Raw genomic sequence first — 21,298 nt, 5'->3', positions numbered from 1 at the left:
TGTTTTTATAATTTATGTAATATTTAATGTTTTTATAATTATAATTTAATATTTAAATGTACAACACAATAAAAAATCAAATAACACTACAATTAGAAATTAAATAACATAAATATGTCTAAAAAATAATACCTAAATAATAAACATAAATGTACAAAAAATAAATATACATAAAATTAATATTTAAAATAAAAAATATTTAAAACAAAATGTTATATAAAATAAAAGGATTTAAAAAAAATTATAAATTGATAAAATGATTAAATAAAAGGATTTAAAAAAAATAAAATAAAATAAAATACTCTAACTTTGCTTGCGGCATCTTTGCCGCAAGCAGATCCAGCTCCGTTGGAGCTGGATTTCATGGGATTCCAAGGGCTCTCTTTAAATTTAGAGAGCCCTTGGAGATGGCTTAATTACCGGCTATATACTATATTGGGAGATGACAAAAAGCTTATACAGTTTTGTATGCAAAATTGAAGGTTGTACACCAAATGGTAAAAAATGATAAAGGTTGTACATCACATATATAATCTACCCGTTTCCTTCCCTCTTCGTTTTCTCCCGAAGACAAAGACAAGCATAATTTCTCAACATCTTCTACCGTTTCTCTATTTCCCTCATCTTCTACCAGGACTCAGATCATTGATTCTCCACCCGTTCTATTTTCTCTTTTAGAGTTTGATGAATCTTGATTCTGAAACTTACCATATTATGGATGTCAAGGTGTATGGTGATGGTTGATTTGAGATTATGGATGTCAAATAACCGGAGTCATCCCTTTTCACCGATTTGACCCTAATTCTTAACGAGTTAACAATACTAACCCGAAACCTAAACAATCAGACCGGATACATGGACGGTTTGTAATCGAACCAGTCAAACCACCTCGTCCGGTCCGGTCCCATTTTTAAAACACTGTTTCAAGATAGCTTATATCCTTCCATGCTTCAAATATCATTATAAACATAAATGTCATTACATGACAATGACCCAATTTTTTGGATTGAATCGGAATTAAAATTAATTCATTTGACACTCAACCGATAATTAACCCGACACAACATAACAACATATTTAAACGAATTGTCACTCCAGGATTTCATCCAAGATCAAATAGCACAATCAGAAAAGGGATCTAAAGGCCTGAAAATATTCAAGTGCTTATTCTGTACCAGAAATCTGCTGCGTCCAAAAAGAGTGACATTATTCCTTGGTGTCTTTATTGTCTTTCACAGAAAACAGCATTCACCTTATTCTCTTACTACTCCCTTATTTACCACTTTTTCATACACACTCACAACCCTTTATCTACCACTACTACTACCTTGATAACAGTGAAGGCAACTCTTCCCCTTTTAAAACCACATTCAGGAATCATCCTATTGAAAACAGGGCACATGTTTTATGAATAAGCTATGCATTTCAGTAATCTCATCAATGTATAAACTTGAATTTTCTGTACATACAAACAAACAAACAAAAATACCTCTATAACACTGGAGTGGAATACAGCACTTGGCTGAAAAGCAGAAGAACAAGATTAACCACTCCAAGGTGACAGACATGCTTAAGTCATTCATCTTGACATAGCTATGCCCAGGATGGGAGAACATTTTGTTAAAAATCATAATCTATGTCTGTCAAGTTCTGGAAGGCAGAATGCTTAATCAGTCGATCTTGCTCATCATACCGATCAAGGTTCTCGCAAGGGGCAGGATAGATGCTGCCTATTACACGACCTTGAACAAAAGCACATTGAAATATATGCTTCTTCTTGTATGTTATGCCTACGGACATATCTCGAAACGTCACGTTTCTTACTGGAATTTGTTCACTCCCATGTATTCGCACGGGTACACGAACTCCTTGACCATGGACCCCAGTGAAGCTTATATCCCTGAGTACTGGAAGAGCCTTTGGATCATAACCTTCGTCCGGGTGTTCATTGTAATCTGTCTTGATCACAATTCCGACTCGGACATTGTCAAATGTTAGATTACGGTAGGTTATTTGTCGAACATATCCACCTCTTCCTGGGGCAGTTTTTATACGAACTGCACGCCTTGAGTTCCATACAAGGAGGTTTTCTATAGTGACATTTGACACACCACCTGACATCTCACTGCCAATGGATACACCAGCACTGTTGCAAAGTTCAACCAAGGTGGATGTCAATCAACAATTTTAAGAGTGAAACATACATTTAAAACACGCCAGGATAACTCTAAACATATAATCCGACTGTATTAGTTTCGTAGGATTCAATACAGTAGCCAATTGAGTGAGGTCCACATGCATCAAACTGCAATGAATCAATAGAGCATATTCTATTTTTCATTCAGTAACTCATTTCCAGCATTCTTGAAAACCATAAAATCAAAGAAAAATAGTTTATCAAGATGGCCATGTAGCTAGCAGAATTGGGTAATGATTCCATAAAAAAAATCACATTTCTAGTTTTCTACACAACCTCCATGGGCATGAAAAAAATTTCATGGATCTCTTATGTACTTGTGACAAAAGGAATAGGACAGATATATTCATCGCTTCATATGCAAATTAAGTAACTATGATTTTTTTTGAAGATAATCTACAGAAATAATCTACAACACAAGGAGTACAATAAACACTAGTGAGTAATTTCAACAGCCCTACAATATAGGGGTGTCAAAACGGGTTATCATGTCATAATCATGTTATGCGATATGATTATATATATATATTTCACCTGACCATGGAGCGAATCACAAGATTGCGAATGAGTATATTCTTTGAAGGTCGTCCATATGCAATTCCATACTGATCCCAGCCACTCTTTATTGCAATCCCGTCATCCCCCACACTTATATAACAGTCTTCTATTACCATATCCTCACAGGAATCTGTTTATGCCCAAAATATTAAGGTAGAATGAGGACAGAAAGAAGCAATTGCTAGCAAACTTCATAAGCATGCTTTACCATAGCGACCAAAAAAGTAAAAAAAAAAAAAGAGCAGCACAAGTGAAATATAGATACATTAAGAAGAGAGCTTCTTCTCTAGGCCAACTAGAACTACACCTAATAAAGCAATATATATGACACCAAGTTGCAGTAGTGAAGAAAGAACCATTTGTACAAATTAATTAAAAGTAGGAGAGCAGTTCTAGAAGTCAATTTAGTAATAATAAAACAAAGGAACTAGAAAAGATGTTAATATTAGATTTAGAATTCCATTTTGAAGTTCAAGAAGTCTTTGCGTCATGCAATTCTCAAAATAACAGTATCTGAAAAATTCCACGATAAAAATTACGCAACCCAAACATCCATAAATAAGCATTTCAATTTGAATTTTATCAATTGGTGATTTGTCTCTTGAAATAAAATTTTATAAAGAAGTGCGAGATTATACCAAGTAAAGAAGCTGATCATAATTTGAGATAAAGGAAACCCACTTATATACCCATCTTATTTAAGCTGAGAGAAAAATACAACGTTTGTAATTACGTACCAGGATCAATTCCATCCGTGTTTGGGGCTTCCAATACGGGAGCCAAAATTGTGACATTCCTGATTGTTACATTCTTGCAGTCATATGGATGTAGAGTCCAAAATGGGGAATCTTGCAATGTTATGTTAGTGATCAGAATGTCACTAGACCACATTATCTGAACAAGTGGGCCCCTTGTGTGGTTGAGAAGTTTTTGACGATACTTTTTCCACCATGTCTGACCCTGTCCATTTATGGTACCATTATGTCCTGTTTATTAGCAAAATAAACTAGTATCAGTTAATTTCAAGGAAAAAAAAAACACAAATATCAGTTGATTCAGCAAAATAACAAGTTAACAGGTTAAAAGCCTCAGAGACCTCAATGCTCAACATAATAACACCCAAACACATGAGCTAGACTTACCTACTTTTTAGATTTGCACATAATTACTAGAAGTAATGTAACTGATTGCTACCTACAAGTTACATCACATTAACAATGGTGATTCCATCTGTTTCATCTAGAAGTTAAAGATTTTTACCAGCACTGGTGTGTCAACCTGATTGGGTAAAAGAATTAATTTCATTGATGTTGTTAGTGTGGACACACTTCAAAAAGCAAACGAAATACACGGGATCACTCCCACTCCTTCCTTTTCTTCTCTCCATCTCTCTCTGCAATTTCTTGCAGCTTTACTTTAATCTGAAAATCTAGCGATTGGGAATTTGGGAAAAAACCAATTTTCAGATCATTTTAACCTCTGAGTGGTGCATCAACTGAAAGTAGGGCTGCAATCAAGCCGAGCCGAGCCGAGCTTTGGCCTGTTCAAGCTCAGCTCGCTATAAAATTAACGAGCTCGAACCCGAGCCGAGCCCGAGCTTTGGCTTGCTCAACGAGCTTGAGCCGAGCTTCAAGCTTGTTTCGAGCCCAAAATCCTCTTTTGGACTTGGTTCATTAAGAAAATTATCTAACCATGAATTGTTTGTGAGTAAATCGTTAATTATATTTGTGAAAATTGCTCGCAAATAACTCTTTAATTGTGTACATAAACAAGCTCACAAGCAAAGTTCATGAATAAATAAACAAGATGCTTACAAATAGTTCGTCTATTACTCATTTATTATGTTTGTGAACGAACTCATCTAATAGCAAATGAAATAATATTAAGTTTAGATATTTGTGAACTAACACAAAACTATATAGTTTTCTACAAAACTATAATTTGTTCATAAATGTTCTAATCGAGCATGCTCAACCTCGGCTCGTTTACGAACCGAGCCAAGTCGAGCCGATCACCGGCCGCTCATGAGCGGCTCGGCTCATTTACAGCCCTAACTGAAAGCACAACAATGAATGAACCGCCGGTCACCACACACCAGGGAAGCATAAAATAGCCACCCCAGGCTTTAGTTTTAAATATGACTGAAAATGGCTGAAAAAATGACCTTGGTTGGAAGCCCTCGATCTCAACAAAAATACACTACTACACATTCATAGGCAATATTTCAAAGCACTATCAGAGGTCATTGAGTTTTAAAAACTTTAAATTCTCTTTAACTCAAGCTGGTTTTTCTTTTATTTCTGCAGTTTCCAGACATCTCAGTTACACGATCTTTACTACAGATAGTAATCTTCATGAGAAAGATTACTTCTACATTCTGAAATCAGCTAGCCATACAAGAATTCATTAGCTATACCTTCACTTTTGATGACTTTTCCAGATGTCATGTGAAGGTTCATTCTGTTTAAAATACCACCAAATCAAAATAACTTGTCACTTCTCAGAAAAGTGGCCGGCATCTTCATTCAAGATTTCAAGTTCAATTCCCTGTTCTCTATTTACAAAATACTAGCTTTGAATTTGATGATTCCTCAGGCAACATTAACCCATAAACCAATGTAAATGTGCATATTATACCAGCTTCTTTCCAGATTAAGGACTTAGAAGGAAATATCAGATTATGGAACAGAAGCTATTTCAGTGGAATCATGGAAATCACACTGACCTGTTATAACGACATCTCTGAGATTTTGACCATGAATTAAACTCCCATATCTAGGTCCAGGATGCTCTCTCCCATATCCATATGAAGGCAATGGAGGCATTAGGGGCCAATACTTTTCATCCTGTTTAGTATCATGAAAGGGAAGCAAAATAGTAACAATTTGCTTGATCAGAATTAATATACCAAAAACAAATAAATCAATTACTAAAGAAGTAGTTAGACTCAACATTATCAAAACAAGTCATAGGCATCATGATATGAAAAGTCTTCAATAATTTGCAGATTACCCTATTACTTCTGGTTATCATCAGGGAGTTGTTTGGCTAATAATATCATGTTACATATTCATATTTAAACCAAATGCAAAATAAAAATTTAATGCGTATATATGCAGTTTTATATCTTTCTAAACATGTCTTTGCATTCGATAACCAGACTAGAAATATGTTTCTGACTTGCTAAAGTATAGTTATGCCTCTCTATTTCTCTCCAGGCAGAATAACAGGCTGCCAGACTGACATATGATGTGAGTATTTTCTTTCTCCTTTTCCTTTTGTTTTTTGCCATGTTGTATCCATCATTTTAACTTCATGTTTAAGCACTCGGTGTAATATATAGTCAGCAGACATACAGGATCTCAACTTCAGGAGGTCAGGGACATGCCAAGAACAGCAAAAATATTCGAAAAGTAAACATAGGGCCTTTCCAGTTTAGCATCAGCCTAACACCTATAAAGCATCATGAAAAAAATCTACCAAATAAAATCATTTTAAGCAACCAGAAACTGGTACCATCTAAGAACATTCAAGTATCTTATAGCAGAAAGAAACCAATTCACGCCAACAATGCAGGCAATATATGCATAGCACAGCTGAAGAAAATATTACACTCGGGGTTCATGGCAAAGAAAGTGTAGCACACATCACATCTGGAAGTATATATGCGATCATGGACAAATTCAAGAGATGCAGAGAGAAATACCCTCCACGCATGACAAATATGATATATGCTTTCTTAATCAAATGAAGAAAAACTGATAGCCAAAAATGAGATGCTACCTAAATGATGATGCAGTAGGAAACTCCTAAAAAATGGGGAAACACTTGAGGAGGAAAACGGAATATATTTTGCTTCGTGACATATGCAAAAGCTATAAAATCAGCTATTTCAGGAACTCCAGAAATCTAACTCAGAAGCCTTAGCAGCTTGTTCAGTTAGATCAGATCATTTACACTCAATTGCTCCACAAGGTTTCATATAATGAGCATCCTGCTCATTCCAAAAGTAACTTTTGGCTAAAGTTGACTCAATTGCCAATATCATGGGCAATCATAATCCTAGAAGCGTGAAAGTTGAATAGCATATCCACCATGTGCATCTAAAAGTGAAGGTATTGTTTGATTATACCAGATTTGAACCATTTTCTCTTGACTAACAGTATTTGCTATCCTGCTAATGAGCTATGGTAATCCAATCAAGGAGGTAAGCAAATGCCCTATGAAATTTGAACCCTCCATAAGTCAAAGTATCCCGAATGGAAGACTATACTTTAGGATATATTACAGTTTGGAAACTTTCATTTTGATGAATTTCAAACGAAATTAATTCATTTACAAATATTCTAGAAAACAAGCAAATTTTAGAGAATTGTAAATCATGAAGGAATTGAATTCAATTGAGTTCATTTCTTTCAAATGATTTATTCCAAACTGAAAAGCAATCCAACTAACTAATAGAACTCAATATTTGGCCACTATTGAGTAGACATATAATCAAACAAGTTCGGAGTCCAAAACTGAAAAAAGCAAGAGACGCAGAAAACTAACCCCAATTCCAAGTATAACAGAATCCTCAGCAAGGAACAGAGTCATATGACTAGTAAGATTAAAAGGGGCAGTGAGCCATCTCCCAGGAGGCACATTTAGCTGTCCTCCACCTTTCTTACCTAGCTTGGAAATCGCTAAAATTGCCCTCTCAAACGCCTCAGTATTCAACGTAACTCCGTCACCTACTCCACCGAAATCAGTCAAATTAAATGCAACAGGCCTCAATCTCGGCATCGGCCTCATAGGCGGCCGCCAGAACACATTGAATCCACCGCCAACCGAGTTTCGCTGCCACACGAACACCGAAACAAACGCCGCGATCCACAAAACAGTGAAAAGGGTTTTATGTGAAGTCAAGAATGCTGGCACCAACCGCTTCAATTCAAGCCGCTGGTACTGGAACCGCCCAAGTGGCGCCGTCTCTACCATTGTTAATTTATACGGCAGAGGGCACAAGTGTTTCCTTGTTTCTTATGGGTGGGTCTTAGTGCAGAGTTTGATTAGGAGAGTGAAGAAATGGGATATGGCGGTGGAAGTGGAAATGCGTGTTGAACATGGATCTAGTCCTAAGAGATGAAAATTTTCAGTTATGGTTTTGTTGGGAAAAGGAAAGGGAATTAGATGAGATGTGAAAAATGAAAGGGGTGTTGTTGAGCTAAAAGTATAGTTGAAGGGAAGCGAAACTTGTGTACTTTGGGAATGAAGAATCAAGATTTGAGAAATAACCTGTCATTAACCATGGACATGATGGAGGAGGTTTCTAAACTTCTAATTAACCATGTTCATTGGCTTAATACATCTTTAGTACTTGCATTTTTCCACAAAACTCAATTGCACCCTATACTTTGAAAACATAGTATTTATCTCCTGAATTTATGTAAAGTGAATATGGTAATTCGAATATGGCACAGTGGTTAATTATAAATACAAAAAAGTGGCAGGCAGATTGTCAATTAATGAAGAGGGCAGTTCACCAGAAGAGAAGATAGAATTAATGAAGGTGCAGTGCAGTGCAGTTGTTGAAGTGGATAAAGTTGCATTTGGTAATCATCAAAACATTCACCATTTTCTATTTTTAAGTTTAATTCAAAAGACCATCCTTATTTCTTCATTTTTAATGAAATATACTTAGATATATGTTTGTTTGATGTTTATTGTTGTATATAAATAATACTTCATCCGTTTCATATTACATGATTTTTTAAAGAGTTATACAGAAATTAAGGATGTTAGAAAAAAGACATTGTTGTCCTTTATTTATTGATTCCAATATTTATTTATTCTATAATAAGTTCATTATGCTAATTAATTTTCATAAACCTGCATTTTATAGCAGAAAAAATGATGACTTAACGTGTACTGATCATATAAAATGACATGTAATATGAAACAAAAAAGAATCTTTAGAAAGACATGTAATATGAAACGGAGGTAGTAGATGTTAGTTGATTTTTTTTGGTTTTTGCTTTTTAGTAGTTAAAATAAAAACAAGAACTTAACTTTGGTTAATTAACAATTGTGTATCAAATCAGAAGCAAAGCAAAGGTCTTTTTAGCTGAATTTGAAAGCAAAAGTATACATCAAAATTGCCATTAAGTAGGTAATGTTTCATATTGCTACTCCACCTACCAAATATATAAGTATTTTTATTTTATAAATTAACTTACAACAAACAATTTTATGGAAATGTCTCATTACTGACACTGTAATTGTCCCTCATAATATCCGTAGCCTCCTCAACATTGGGCTACCGTTGCAACTTACACCTTTGGGCCTAAATTCTTCTACTTATCAGAGTAAAATTATATAACATTGGTACAATTAACATTATAAATCTACAGTAGCGTTCACCTGGATCCTGAATGATCAAATGAATCTGGTCATTTCCTAGGCTGATCCCGGGTTGAGCGGTTTTTTTGTTTTTTTTCTTTTCCTTTCCTACCAAAAAAAAAAACAGTGGAGATCCAAAGCATCTTAAAGTGTAGATTTAATAAACCTAGATCTAACGGTAAATGACCAGATTCATTTGGTCATTCAGGGTTCAGGTGAACGCTACTGTATAAATATAATAATATATGAATCTCTTTATTTTCACTTCACATGCGTATCATGTTGTCACTCATCATCAATAACTTTATATATATGTACATGCGTGAAAAAATAAAGTCAAAAAATTATCTTGTGGGTACACGTGTCTTTAATTTGGTACAAAATACGAGATAACTTTTTAAAACTTTTATTTTCATGCATGTATTAAATCTTTACTTGCCGAATTAGTTAATTGTAAATATTTAATTCAGTTAAAAAATACGTTATTTGTTTTATCTTACAATTTGAAATAAAGTTTTACTATTTTCCTATAGTCATATTACACGTCGTCAAAAAAACTGATTTCAAAAGTTAACCGTTCAAACTGAATATTGTTTTTTTGGTCGTAAGAGGTAAAAAAAAAAAAACACAGAGATTTATTGTATTGAAATAAAATTATGGATATGATTTTCTATCCTATACATGTGTGAAGGTACAATGGGTGATCGTTTGATGTATGAATGGCAGCAAAGTCCAAAGTTGAGTGGATAAGCCCAGAAAGAGCCCATAAAGTGAAGAGGTATACATACAATACAGGTACCCAACTCCAAGACACAAGTTGTGGATTGCACTTTGATGGCTCTCAGCATTAGCATTGGCTCTACCTCTTTCTCAACCTTTCCTACCAATTGCAGGTCCTCAATGTCAATATTCCTCTCCATTGATTTTCTTTCTTTCTACTTTTACAGTTTTTTTTTGATACTATTGTTTCAGGGAGGTTCCTCAAAAGTGTTTGGTAAGAAAAATAGCAAAATGCAATTGTCAATTAGGGAGACCAAATAAAGTGAAAGTGAATGCAACAAAAGGAGGACTTTCAAGTGTCTGTGAACCTCTTCCTCCAGATAGACCACTTTGGTTCCCTGGTAGTTCTCCTCCTCCATGGCTAGATGGAAGGTATCCAGTTTCTAATTTCTAATTTCAAATATGCTAACTTTATTTCATTATATACTCTTATCTAACAATGTTGGAATTTGATTGGTGTTAGAATCAAATAGCCTTATTTGATGCTCCTTTTCTGTGTTGTAGTCTTCCTGGAGATTTTGGCTTTGACCCACTTGGATTAGGTATGCTTTTGCAATTTAATTCCACTTATTAATTAATTCCAGCACAGCACCTCCTCAATTTTGATATTGTTTTCTTTATGATCCTTAGAACTTTAAAACTTGACTTTAAGAAACTTTATTTTTTGATTTTGCGGTTTTTACTTTTGAGTTTATTTAGGTGTTGTTTAGTTAAAAGGGGGAAAATAATTGTTTAGAAAATAGAAAAATTGGTTTCATGGAAAATTTAGTTAACAATGTTAATTCTTAGACTTTTCAAATTTGAGATTGCCATGTCAGGTTGGTTTACATTCATAACGGACTTTTACATTGGTAAAGAGCAAAGTTGATGGACTTATATGTTAGATTTTAAAGTTCAAAAGCTATAAGAAAAAGTAAAGCTAAAGTCGGGACATCAGTTTTATCATTGTGTAATAGAAAAATTGAACATGTTGGTTTATCGTTATTTGACGTATTAATCAACTGTCAGAACTTCCAAGTATCAGTTATGTTTACAATGTTATTAATATAATTATATAGTAGTTGACAAATTGTATAAAACTGTTTCAGTTTATCGATAAATTTATTTAAAAGTCCATTGTGACAGTTAAATAACAGTTAAACTAGGTGGTTCAAATTTTCTACTATCATTTAGGATAAAATTGATCTTAATTGGAAGTTATGGATTACCGTTTCGTTTATTAAAGATAAATTTAGACTTCGCGGACAACCATTGGGGCAATTTGAACATTATGCCACAAACTTACATGCTTAAGATCCCTCAAAGAACAAGCTATTGTTAAATAATTGATGTTCCTTTTTTAGATGGTTAATTTCAGTTTCCTCTAAGATTATGCTCTTTCTGAACTACTAAAAAAAAGTATTTAAATTTGCACATCTTATTGTTTCAGAACCATATATATATACAAGTTAGGCTAAACCTTAATGCATTATGTATACAAAATGCATTTCAGGGTCTGATCCAGAATTACTAAAATGGTTTGCACAAGCAGAGCTAATGCACAGCAGGTGGGCAATGCTTGCTGTATCAGGCATTCTAATTCCAGAATGGCTAGAAGGCTTAGGTTTCATAGATAACTACAACTGGTTCGATGCAGGTTCTCGAGAATACTTCACAGATCCAGTTACACTGTTTGTAGTTCAATTAGCATTGATGGGTTGGGTTGAGGGTAGAAGATGGGCAGATATGCTTAACCCTGGTTGTGTTGATATTGAACCTAAATTACCTCACATAACCAAACCCAAACCCGATGTCGGTTACCCGGGTGGGTTATGGTTTGATCCTGGGATGTGGGGTAGAGGTTCACCCGAGCCTATTATGGTTTTGAGGACTAAGGAGATTAAGAATGGTCGTTTAGCTATGTTAGCATTTGTAGGATTCTGTTTTCAGGCTATTTATACTGGTGCAGAACCTCTTGATAACTTGTGGGCTCACCTTGCAGATCCTGGTCATTGCAATATATTCTCCGTAATTATTTCTAACTATCAAATTTATCATTTCCGTTATTTCGTAGCTATGTTGCACGGAAACGGATTTAGAAACGAACACCGAAAAATGTTATTTCTATAAAAGTATTATTAGGAAACAGAAACAGATACGAAAAGCGGAAACGCTATTGAATAAGAGTTTCCGTGCAACATAAATTCATAGTTGTTTCATATTTAACATGTATGTATGTTTTGTTATGTGGTTGCAGGCTTTCGCTACTCGATAATAATCAGAATGGATCAATAGACAAAATACTAGCAAGTCTATGAAACTAGTATTACTTTTTGTTCTTTTTTGTCAATGATGTATGACTTTCATAGTAGTTAATTTTCGATACGTATATTATAAATTCTTCATCTTTTTGCAGTTAGATTTTATTTTTATCCTAAGATGAGGTAATTAAGGTGCAAATTGAAATGTTAATATCATGTCAGAATGTTTCTGATACGCAAAATCCACAATAAATAACGTTTTCAAGCATTCACTGATTAGATAAAACAATAACAATAAACTTTTCCCTTTACTTAAAAGAATGCACAAATATAAACGGTTGAGTTCATAAATTACAAATAAACAATAGTGAAATTGTAACTAACTTAGATGGTAAGTTAATGAATTCTTTTTAAACTTTTAATAGCTTCATTAACAATTTATGAATAAAACTTTTAATACCTTCATTAACAGTTTATGAATCGAGTTTATGATAGGTAGCTTCAAGGAACCATTGATTTGAGTTTATTTTATACATATGAATCTAAATCTAAATTAGTTGGTTATGCAGATGCAGGTTTCTTATATGATCCACATAGTAAATGAGCTATTTGTTAACATATGAAAGTGTCTATATCTTGACGCTTTAAGAAGCAACCTATACATATTCAAATCATGTCGAGTTAATAATTATTCATGAAGCCAACCGAGAATGTGTTTGGCTAATATCATAAACCAAACATGTACAAGAAATATGTGGTAGATCATCAAATAAAGGAACCACAACAAAAATATATGAAGACAATGCAATTTGTACTGCTCAATTGAATGAAGACAATATTAAATGAGAATAAAGCAAATTTCACCAAATTTCTTCTTAATGATCTTCAAAAGAGCGTGAAATAAATATTCAACAAATTCGATTAATTGACAATCTCACAAATTTGTTCACAAAGCATTACCTTCTATAACTTTTAAGAAGTTGGTTTATGGTACACCGAGGTTTGATATCCCTTAAACCCACTAGATCCGTAGTTTACAGGATCGAGCGTGCTTGCTGTAATAGGTGGATCATTATCTGATACAGATTGAAAGCGATAAATGAAGGTTTTAATCGTAAACCAACAAAGAGGTTCTTCTCTAGCTAAACTAGAAGGAGTGAATCCCAATATAACAAGGTATAAACCTTTGGTTCTCAAAGAGAATGATTTTGGATTGATAAAAGTTGAAAATCCTTACAAAAGTGAGGGTTTAAATACATCCCCTAATGATAATAAAGACCAGGACTACCCCTACTAGGGTTACAACAAAGCGGTAAACAACAGGGTAAAATAGGTGATACACCCAGACAATCCGTACAGAGGTGCAGATACGGAATGTCAGGGTGTTGGTGATTTACTTCGTGAGGAAGTAAACATGGGGATCCGCCTAGGAATAATAGTTGATACGCCCTCTCTAATAATCAGAGATCCGCCCTCCTCGTATACGCCTGGATCCGCTCCACTTGTACACCCCTAGGATCCGCCTTGATGGGCACTTGCGTTGCTTGTGTGGTACGTGGTGTCGGAGGATCCGTCAGGGCGTGTTTGGGAGGCGACCCTAGTTAGGATGTCCGCATCATTCTCTCCTTCTTTAAAAGAGCAAGGTGCTGACTTGTTCGTGTCCAGGGGGCCATCCGGTTTCCACGGACTGAGGTCACGGACATTGAAGGCTAGTGACATTTTACCAAGCCAATTTGGCAACGCTATATGATAGGCATTGGTGTTGATCTTCTTGGTGACTTTATATGGCCCGTATTTCCTAGGTCAAAGTTTACTGCTTGGGGAGTTGGTGAGTCTCTCTTTACCCAAGTATACCATAACCTCGTCCCCAACTTCAAACTGTAGGTCCCTGCGGTGCTCATCCACCTTAGCTTTTAATTTCTGGTTTCTCTCCTCAAGAGTCTCCTTCACCTCCTAATGCATCTGTACATAGTCTTTGGCTAGCTGGTTAGCGGTCACGTTCCCCTTAGGAAGATGTGCTAGATCAAAAGTATGATTTGGGGTCTTCGTATATACCACCGCAAATGGTGATGTTCCAGTTCCTGAGTGTACAGATCCATTATAGGCGAACTCAGCCTGGGCCAAGACCACGTCCCACATCCTGGGCTTATCCTTACACTTGCTGCGCAATAAGTTTCCCAAAGTTCGATTGACTACTTCTGTCTGACCGTCTGTCTGAGGGTGGGCGGTGGTACTAAATTTCAGAGACGTATCAAAAAGGGCCCACAACGTCCACCAGAAGTGACTTAGGAACTTCGTATCACGATCTGAGACAATGCTTCTTGGTACGCCATGTAGTCTGACAATCTCTTTGAAGAATAACTTGGCAGTTGCTGAGTCATCGTTAGTTTTGCGACATGGTATGAAGTGTGCCATCTTCGAAAACCGGTCAACAACGACAAAGATGGAATCCATGCCTCGTTGAGTTCTGGGTAATCCTAGGACAAAGTCCATGGATAGATCCTCCCATATAGTTTCTGGTACAGGCAGGGGTAGATTCAAGCCGGCGTTTGTAGTGTGTCCCTTAGCGGTCTGGCAAACATAACATCGTTCTACCAAGTAGGCAACATCCCTCCTCATCTTAGGCTAGAAATAACAGGAACTCACTGCTTCGTATGTCTTATCTCGCCCAAAATGCCCTCCTAGACATCCGCCATGCAAATCACGCACAACCTTTTCACGAATGGAGGTGCAGGGTAAGCAAAGTTGGTTGCCCCTCATAAGATACTCATCCATTAAGTGATACGCCCCATCCCCATGCTGGTGCTGACACTTTTCCTAGATACTGCCAAAATCAGGATCCGCCAGGTATTCCCCTCGGATGTGCTCAAAACATTCGACTTCTAGGTTCACTGTCTTTAATAGCAACACCCTTCGACTCAAGGCGTCCGCCACCTTGTTCTGTTTTCCAGCCTTATGGACAAGTTTATAGGGAAACTTATCTATGAAGGCTGACCATCGGGCATGCATGGCGCTTCGAAGTTGCTTCTGACTTCCCAGATACCTGAGAGCTTGGTGGTCAGTGTATAAGATGAATTCTTTCCCCACCAAATAGTGTTCCCATACTTTTAACGCCCCCACGACAGCATAAAATTCTTGATCATACGTGGCCCACTTTTGTCTTGCCTCACAGAGCTTTTCACTGAAATACGCAATGGGCCTCTTTTCTTGCATCAGGACACCACCAATCCCAACTCCACTGGCATCACACTCAACTTCGAACAGTTTATCAAAATTGGGATACGCCAGCACTGGCGCTGTACTCAGCTTTTCCTTGATCAGGGCGAAGCTCTCCTCTTGAGCATCCGCCCATGCGAACCCCTTTCTTTTCTTCAAACACTCCGTCAACGTGGCTACTATGGAACTGAAGTTCTTGATGAATCGTCGATAAAATGTTGCTAGCCCATGAAAACTCCTGATGTCCCCCACGTTCCTCGGAGTAGGCCATTCTCGGATGTCTTACCTTCTCCCCATCAACTTGGACCGCATCGCCACTAACCACGAGGCCTAGGAAAACCAGGCTTTCCATGATGAAATCACACTTCTTAGTGTTGGCGTATAACTGGTGCTTCCTTAATAGGTCAAACACTATTTGTAAATGCTCCACATGTTCCAACAAGGTCTCGCTATGAATCAGGATGTCATCAAAGTACACAACTACAAATTTTCCAATCACCGGGCGAAGCACCTGATTCATCAGCCTCATGAATGTACTGGGGGCGTTATTCATCCCAAATGGCATAACTAACCACTCATACAATCCATCTCTGGTCTTGAAGGCGATCTTCCACTTATCTCCAGATCGAATTCGTATCTGATGATAACCACTCCTGAGATCAATCTTGGAGAAAACTCTAGATCCGCCAAGTTGGTCTAGCATATCATCCAGCCTTGGAATATGGAACTTATACTTGATAATGATTTCGTTAATAGCCCTGCTGTCCACACACATCCGCCAAGATCCATCCTTCTTGGGCGTAAGTAGGGCTGGGACGGCGCATGGACTCATACTTTCCCTAACGTATCCCATCTCAATAAGCTCTTCCACTTTCTGCCTCATGATGTCATTTTCTTTTGGACTCATTCGATAATGGGGTAGGCTTGGTAAACTAGCCCCGGGCACAAGATCAATATGGTGTTGGATGTCCCTCAAAGGTGGTAACCCACTTGGCAACTCCTTAGGGAAAAGATCCGGATACTCGCCAAGTAGGTGGGTCACTTCATTCGGCATCTCTCGTTCGTTCACTGGGAAGGCTTCGTGATTCGCCTTAACCATTACCACATACACCATCTGGCTCTCTTCACATTCGCTGACAAATGATTTGTGTGTGGGACAGACTACCAAGGTAGACTTCTCGTCGGCCTTTGGCTCTCTCATCATTGGTGTAAGTACGAACTTCACCCTATTCTTCAAAAATCTGTAAGTATTCTCTCTTCCTGCGTGGATGGCGTCGTTATCAAACTGCCAGGGTCGGCCCAACAATAGGTGGCAGACGTCCATATCAACCACATCATAACAGACTTCATCTCTATAATCACCAATCTCAATAGGTACCCTGCATCTCTGGTTCACTCTAAGTTCACCCACGTTCTTGATCCATCCCACCCTATAGGGGTCAGGATGCGCCTCCACCAACAACCTGAATTTCCGAATGGCGCTGCTGCTCACAATGTTCTCTTGGCTCCCACTATCTATTATTACATTGCATCGCCCACCTTTCACAAGACAGCAGGTCCTGAATAGTCAGTGCCTCTGATCTCCCTCTACCCGACTGGAGACTAACAAACGTCGTACCACATGAATGGCGTATCTCTCTTCATCCGCCTCATTATCATCTTCTCCTAAGGGTTCACAAAACACTTCATCCCCTTCGTCATAGTCATCTTCATACCTCTCCACCATGTTGGCGCTCTTCCTCCTAGGACATTCGTTGGACCTATGGCCTGGCTCATTGCACCGAAAACATTTAAAAGGCGCTGGCCTGGTGTACGGATTGTTATTCTTAGGTGGTATAGGTGCTTCCTTGTACGACCTAGTATCTCCGACATATCCCTTTCCCACACTATTGACCTTGGCCCCACTGGCACTCGCCACCTGCTTGCCTTTGTCATAAGGCTTCATGTTATCTCTCCCCCTAGGCGTATGTTCGGTAGTGGCGGATCTCCGGGATCTCCCATTCAGTTGGGATTCGGCATTGAGAGCTAAGTTTCTGGCGTCTTGTACTCGAACCACCATCTATGTGCCAATGCGATCCTGGATGTGGTATCTTAATCCTTCTAGATACCTAGAAGTCTTTTGACTCTCAGTCTCCGACAACTTAGCCCTTGCCAACAGTCTCAAGAACTCTGATGTATACTCATGGACACTCCGGTTTCCTTGAGAGCATCCCCGGTATGAACTGTAGATGTATTGCTCATAGTCTGGCGGTAGGAACCGCTCCCTCAACATCGCCTTCATCCGTAGCCAAGATCTAATCAGATCCCTGCCCCCTCTTCTCCTTTCTTCTCTCAACTGATCCCACCAAACTGAGGCGCCACCCTTCAAGCGATACGTGACTAGCCTCACTTTCCTTTCATCAGGAATCCCAGCATACTCAAAGAAACGCTCCACTTCAGATAACCAGTCTAGGAACCCCTCTATATCCAACTCACCTCCAAAAGAGGGTAAGTCTATTTTTAGCCTAAAAGCATCATCTCTGTCAAAGTTTCCTACATCTAGGTTTGTCCTAGCAACGTCCACACGTCTGTTGTCAACCGGACCAACATCCCTCATAGTCCGAAAGGCACCATCATCCCCAATATCTTCAAAGTCATCACTATCACTATCAGCATTATGAACAAGAACAAAGTTGGGTCTTCTTACCTCAGGATCCCTAGGACCCATTCGTGGAAGTTGGACATTTGCCAATGGCAGTCTGGGTGGTGTGAGTTGCCTTTGGGGCCATTGTTCAAGGACTCCTTCCTTCCTCTGGTCTGACTCTCCGGCGGCTGGTCTGATCAAGGCACGTACCTCCAGTTTGAAGTTTTCTAGGGAAGTGGATAACTCTTGGAACCGTTGGTCAGTTTGCTTCTGCCGCTCGATGCTGGCTTGGATTTGTTCCGCGAGGTGCTCTCTCAACTTCTCATATCTCCGGTCGCTGGCCTCCATGGAATCTTGCGGTTGTCGGGGTTGAACCATTGCCAAAAGAAGTTTCGGGCCAGGAAACGATCGGCTGTGATACCAACTGATACAGATTGAAAGCGATAAATGAAGGTTTTAATCATAAACCAACAAAGATGTTCTTCTCTAGCTAAACTAGAAGGAGTGAATCCCAATATAACAAGGTATAAACCTTTAGTTCTCAAAGAGAATGATTTTGGATTGATAAAAGTTGAAAATCCTTACAAAAGTGAGGGTTTAAATACATACCCTAATGATAATAAAGACCAGGACTACCCCTACTAGGGTTACAACAAAGCGGTAAACAACAGGGTAAAATAGGTGATACACCCAGACAATCCGTACAGAGGTGCAGATACGGAATGTCAGGGTGTTGGTGATTTACTTTGTGAGGAAGTAAACCTGGGGATCCGCCTAGGAATAATAGTTGATACGCCCTCTCTAATAATCAGAGACCCGCCCTCCTCGTATACGCTGATAGCTCCCATTTATATGGAGATTTTAGGATCGTTTTAGTTCGTTCTTGCTTCATTTCTGTTCAACCTCATATCATTCTGTTATCTTTTAGTTAAAAGGAATCATTTCCGTTATTTATGGCATTTCCTGTATTCTCAGGTGTTTTTAGGACGTTTTGAGCATTTTCGGACAGTTCAAGGACCACCAGAACAAATGCTGGAAGCAGGGACCGAAACAGAGGCATCCAGGAGGGGTTTGCGGACTTCTCAACACCTGTCTCGCCGAGACAGTGTCTGTCTCATCGAGACAGGCCCTCGTCTCGCCGAGACACAGCCTGTCTCGCCGAGACGAGGCGACCCGATGGTTCCCAAAGGGGACCATCACGTGGTGTCTCGACGAGACACCCATTTTCTCACCGAGACACCCTTTCGTCTCGTCGAGACACCTCTTGTCTCGATGAGACGAGACGCTGGGAAGCAATTTCCCAGCGTTTTCTCACCTTCAGGGCGCGAATTCTGGCCAAAATAAATGTCCAAAATACCCCTGACACACCTAGCACTATAAATAGAACAATATGCCTCCTTTGTGACGGTTACCTTTTTCTTTTTCTGCTTAATTGATCTCTTCCTCCTCCTTCCTTCTTCCTTTTTAGTAGATTTTAGGGTTTTCTACCATTGTAATTGCTGTTTTATTGAAGATTGGTGAGGGGAGTTCTCTCCATTGTGTAATCAGAATCAGACAAACCGGGTTTTAGATCTCTAAACTCCTAACTCTGACTTTTACTTTTTGCTTCTTTAATTAATGATGATTCATGTTGATAATTTGTGCCTCTGTGAGTTAATTAGTTTGACCATGAACTAATCCCCATCCAACCTGGGATGGGGATGAGATTGATTGTGTAACTTAGAATGATTAGGGATTTGGGTTTATGGGAATTATTCCCAGTTGATCAGATTATGCAAGCTTAGTGCCTTAAATTTGTTAGAATTAGGAGTTATTGTTAGAATGAGATTCGATGATGATCAACTAGCCTGAAATTATGGAACGTCAAGCTCCTCGATTCTGACAAGTTTGGGATTGTTGACAGGTGGGTGCCTGACCAAGGAACCACCTATCCTGAACCAGAATAATCTGACCTCGCTAGAGACCACTAGGAGTGCGGATTTGTGGCTGTGCTACGGCTCTTACCTTAATCACCACTGAACCTAACGCTTTGCATGACCTAGGATATGCGTTAACCAAAGTTGTGCGAATAGACCACACAAGATTGGCAGTCTTCAAGTGGGTAATTAGGTGATTACCGTCAACTATCATTAGGATATAAACCTGAATCCCAGTAAGTCATACAAGGAAGCCAATCAAGGGAATCCTCATCCTGGATTGTTTCATCAATTAGACCATATCCTCCCGACCAAAAGTCTCTTTTATATTTTGTTTGCAAATTGATCTGCTTATCAACTTTTCGACATTTATTCAACATCCTGAACAATCACCCGTCTTTGCTAGAATAATCAGTTGTGGCAACTAGTCCTTGTGGTTCGATCTCGTGCTTAAGCACTGTACTACTTGTTGCGAAAGGATACACTTGTCCTGTTTATTGCTATATATTTTAGCAGCATCAAGTTTTTGGCGCTGTTGCCGGGGACTATTTTTGTTTATAATTAATTAATTCATTGCGAAGCTTAAATAATTGTTTGGGATTTTTCCAACCGAGGGACTGATTATCAATCGTACTCTTATCTGAATTCATAAGCTGAAACTGTTCTTACAGGGCCTGAGTCGAGAATACAATGGCCGAGGATATGTCAGTGATGGAGCTGCTTAAGGCGAGACGGCCGACAAGCTCCTCCAGTATCCTAGAGCCAGCAATAACAGCAGAATCATTCGAAATAAGGCCAGCGATGATCCAGATGATCCAGAACTCGGGACAGTTCAAGGGGGATTACTACGAAGATCCCAATTCACACCTTGACAAATTCGTAGAATATTGCAGCACCATCAAGTGCGAAGAAGTTACATCTGAGCAAGTTTACCAGAAGTTGTTCAGATTTTCCTTAACAGAAGAAGCTGCAGAATGGCTACAGTCAGTTGAGCCAGGCTCTCTCACCGATTGGGACAATACCGTATCAGCTTTCCTAGCCAAATATTTCCCCCCATCAAAGACTGCTCAGTTCAGAAGCGAAATCGCATCGTTTAGGCAGTCTGAAAGTGAGAACCTGCATCTAGCCTGGGAGAGATTCCAAAGGTTGTTGAGAAGGTTCCCCCACCATGATTACCAGCGGTACCAGCTTGTTGATATGTTCTACTCGGGAATATCTCCTGTCAGCCGTGCTTTTCTTGATACAGCGGCAAGAGGAAATCTGTTCAACAAAATCGCAACACAGGCTTATAATCTGGTGAAAGAATTGGCTGAACGGAGTGCATGTTGGCAAGATGTAAAGCCACCTCAGAGCAGGGTTACAACATCAGAGGAGTGCATTGGGATGT

The 21,298-nt window shown here is 38.5% G+C and overlaps 2 protein-coding genes across 3 annotated transcripts; one reads left to right on the top strand and one right to left on the bottom strand.

Annotated features, from left to right (window-relative positions):
* Window positions 1-987: 987 nt before the first annotated feature.
* LOC136202490 (probable polygalacturonase) lies at window positions 988-8,189 on the bottom strand. 2 transcript variants are annotated; one of them, XR_010674454.1, is made up of 6 exons: window positions 7,307-8,189; window positions 5,481-5,601; window positions 3,493-3,741; window positions 2,732-2,885; window positions 1,490-2,146; window positions 988-1,382 (listed from the first exon to the last, which is right to left on the bottom strand). XR_010674454.1 is itself a non-coding variant. In XM_065993144.1 (5 exons), the coding sequence occupies exons 1-5, from the start codon at window positions 7,733-7,735 to the stop codon at window positions 1,621-1,623; spliced, it is 1,479 nt and encodes a 492-aa protein (XP_065849216.1). In that variant the 5' UTR covers window positions 7,736-8,189; the 3' UTR covers window positions 1,404-1,620. The 2 variants fall into 2 exon arrangements, 1 of the variants encoding a protein (XP_065849216.1); XM_065993144.1 differs by lacking the exon at window positions 988-1,382 and having other exon boundaries at window positions 1,404-2,146.
* A 1,682-nt stretch (window positions 8,190-9,871) lies between these two features.
* Window positions 9,872-12,314, top strand: LOC136202055 (photosystem I chlorophyll a/b-binding protein 6, chloroplastic). Its single transcript, XM_065992505.1, has 5 exons — window positions 9,872-10,029; window positions 10,109-10,288; window positions 10,421-10,458; window positions 11,409-11,923; window positions 12,153-12,314. The coding sequence occupies exons 1-5, from the start codon at window positions 9,971-9,973 to the stop codon at window positions 12,168-12,170; spliced, it is 810 nt and encodes a 269-aa protein (XP_065848577.1). The 5' UTR covers window positions 9,872-9,970; the 3' UTR covers window positions 12,171-12,314.
* Window positions 12,315-21,298: the final 8,984 nt, after the last annotated feature.

This window comes from Euphorbia lathyris, chromosome 8, assembly GCF_963576675.1.
Source record: "Euphorbia lathyris chromosome 8, ddEupLath1.1, whole genome shotgun sequence".
NCBI classification, from domain to species: Eukaryota; Viridiplantae; Streptophyta; class Magnoliopsida; order Malpighiales; family Euphorbiaceae; genus Euphorbia; species Euphorbia lathyris.
This window is presented reverse-complemented; position numbering and strand designations above follow the sequence as displayed.

Excerpts from the sequence above, each read along its gene's own strand:
- LOC136202490 (XM_065993144.1), bottom strand. The coding sequence starts at position 7,735 with ATGGTAGAGACGGCGCCACTTGGGCGGTTCCAGTACCAGCGGCTTGAA. Across the intron at positions 2,886-3,492 it reads CACGGATGGAATTGATCCTG|ATTCCTGTGAGGATATGGTA; the intron begins GTACGTAATTAC and ends GGGCATAAACAG. Across the intron at positions 2,147-2,731 it reads GTGATTCGCTCCATGGTCAG|TGCTGGTGTATCCATTGGCA; the intron begins GTGAAATATATA and ends ACTTTGCAACAG.
- LOC136202055 (XM_065992505.1), top strand. The coding sequence starts at position 9,971 with ATGGCTCTCAGCATTAGCATTGGCTCTACCTCTTTCTCAACCTTTCCT. Across the intron at positions 10,289-10,420 it reads CCTCCATGGCTAGATGGAAG|TCTTCCTGGAGATTTTGGCT; the intron begins GTATCCAGTTTC and ends TCTGTGTTGTAG. Across the intron at positions 10,459-11,408 it reads CTTTGACCCACTTGGATTAG|GGTCTGATCCAGAATTACTA; the intron begins GTATGCTTTTGC and ends AATGCATTTCAG.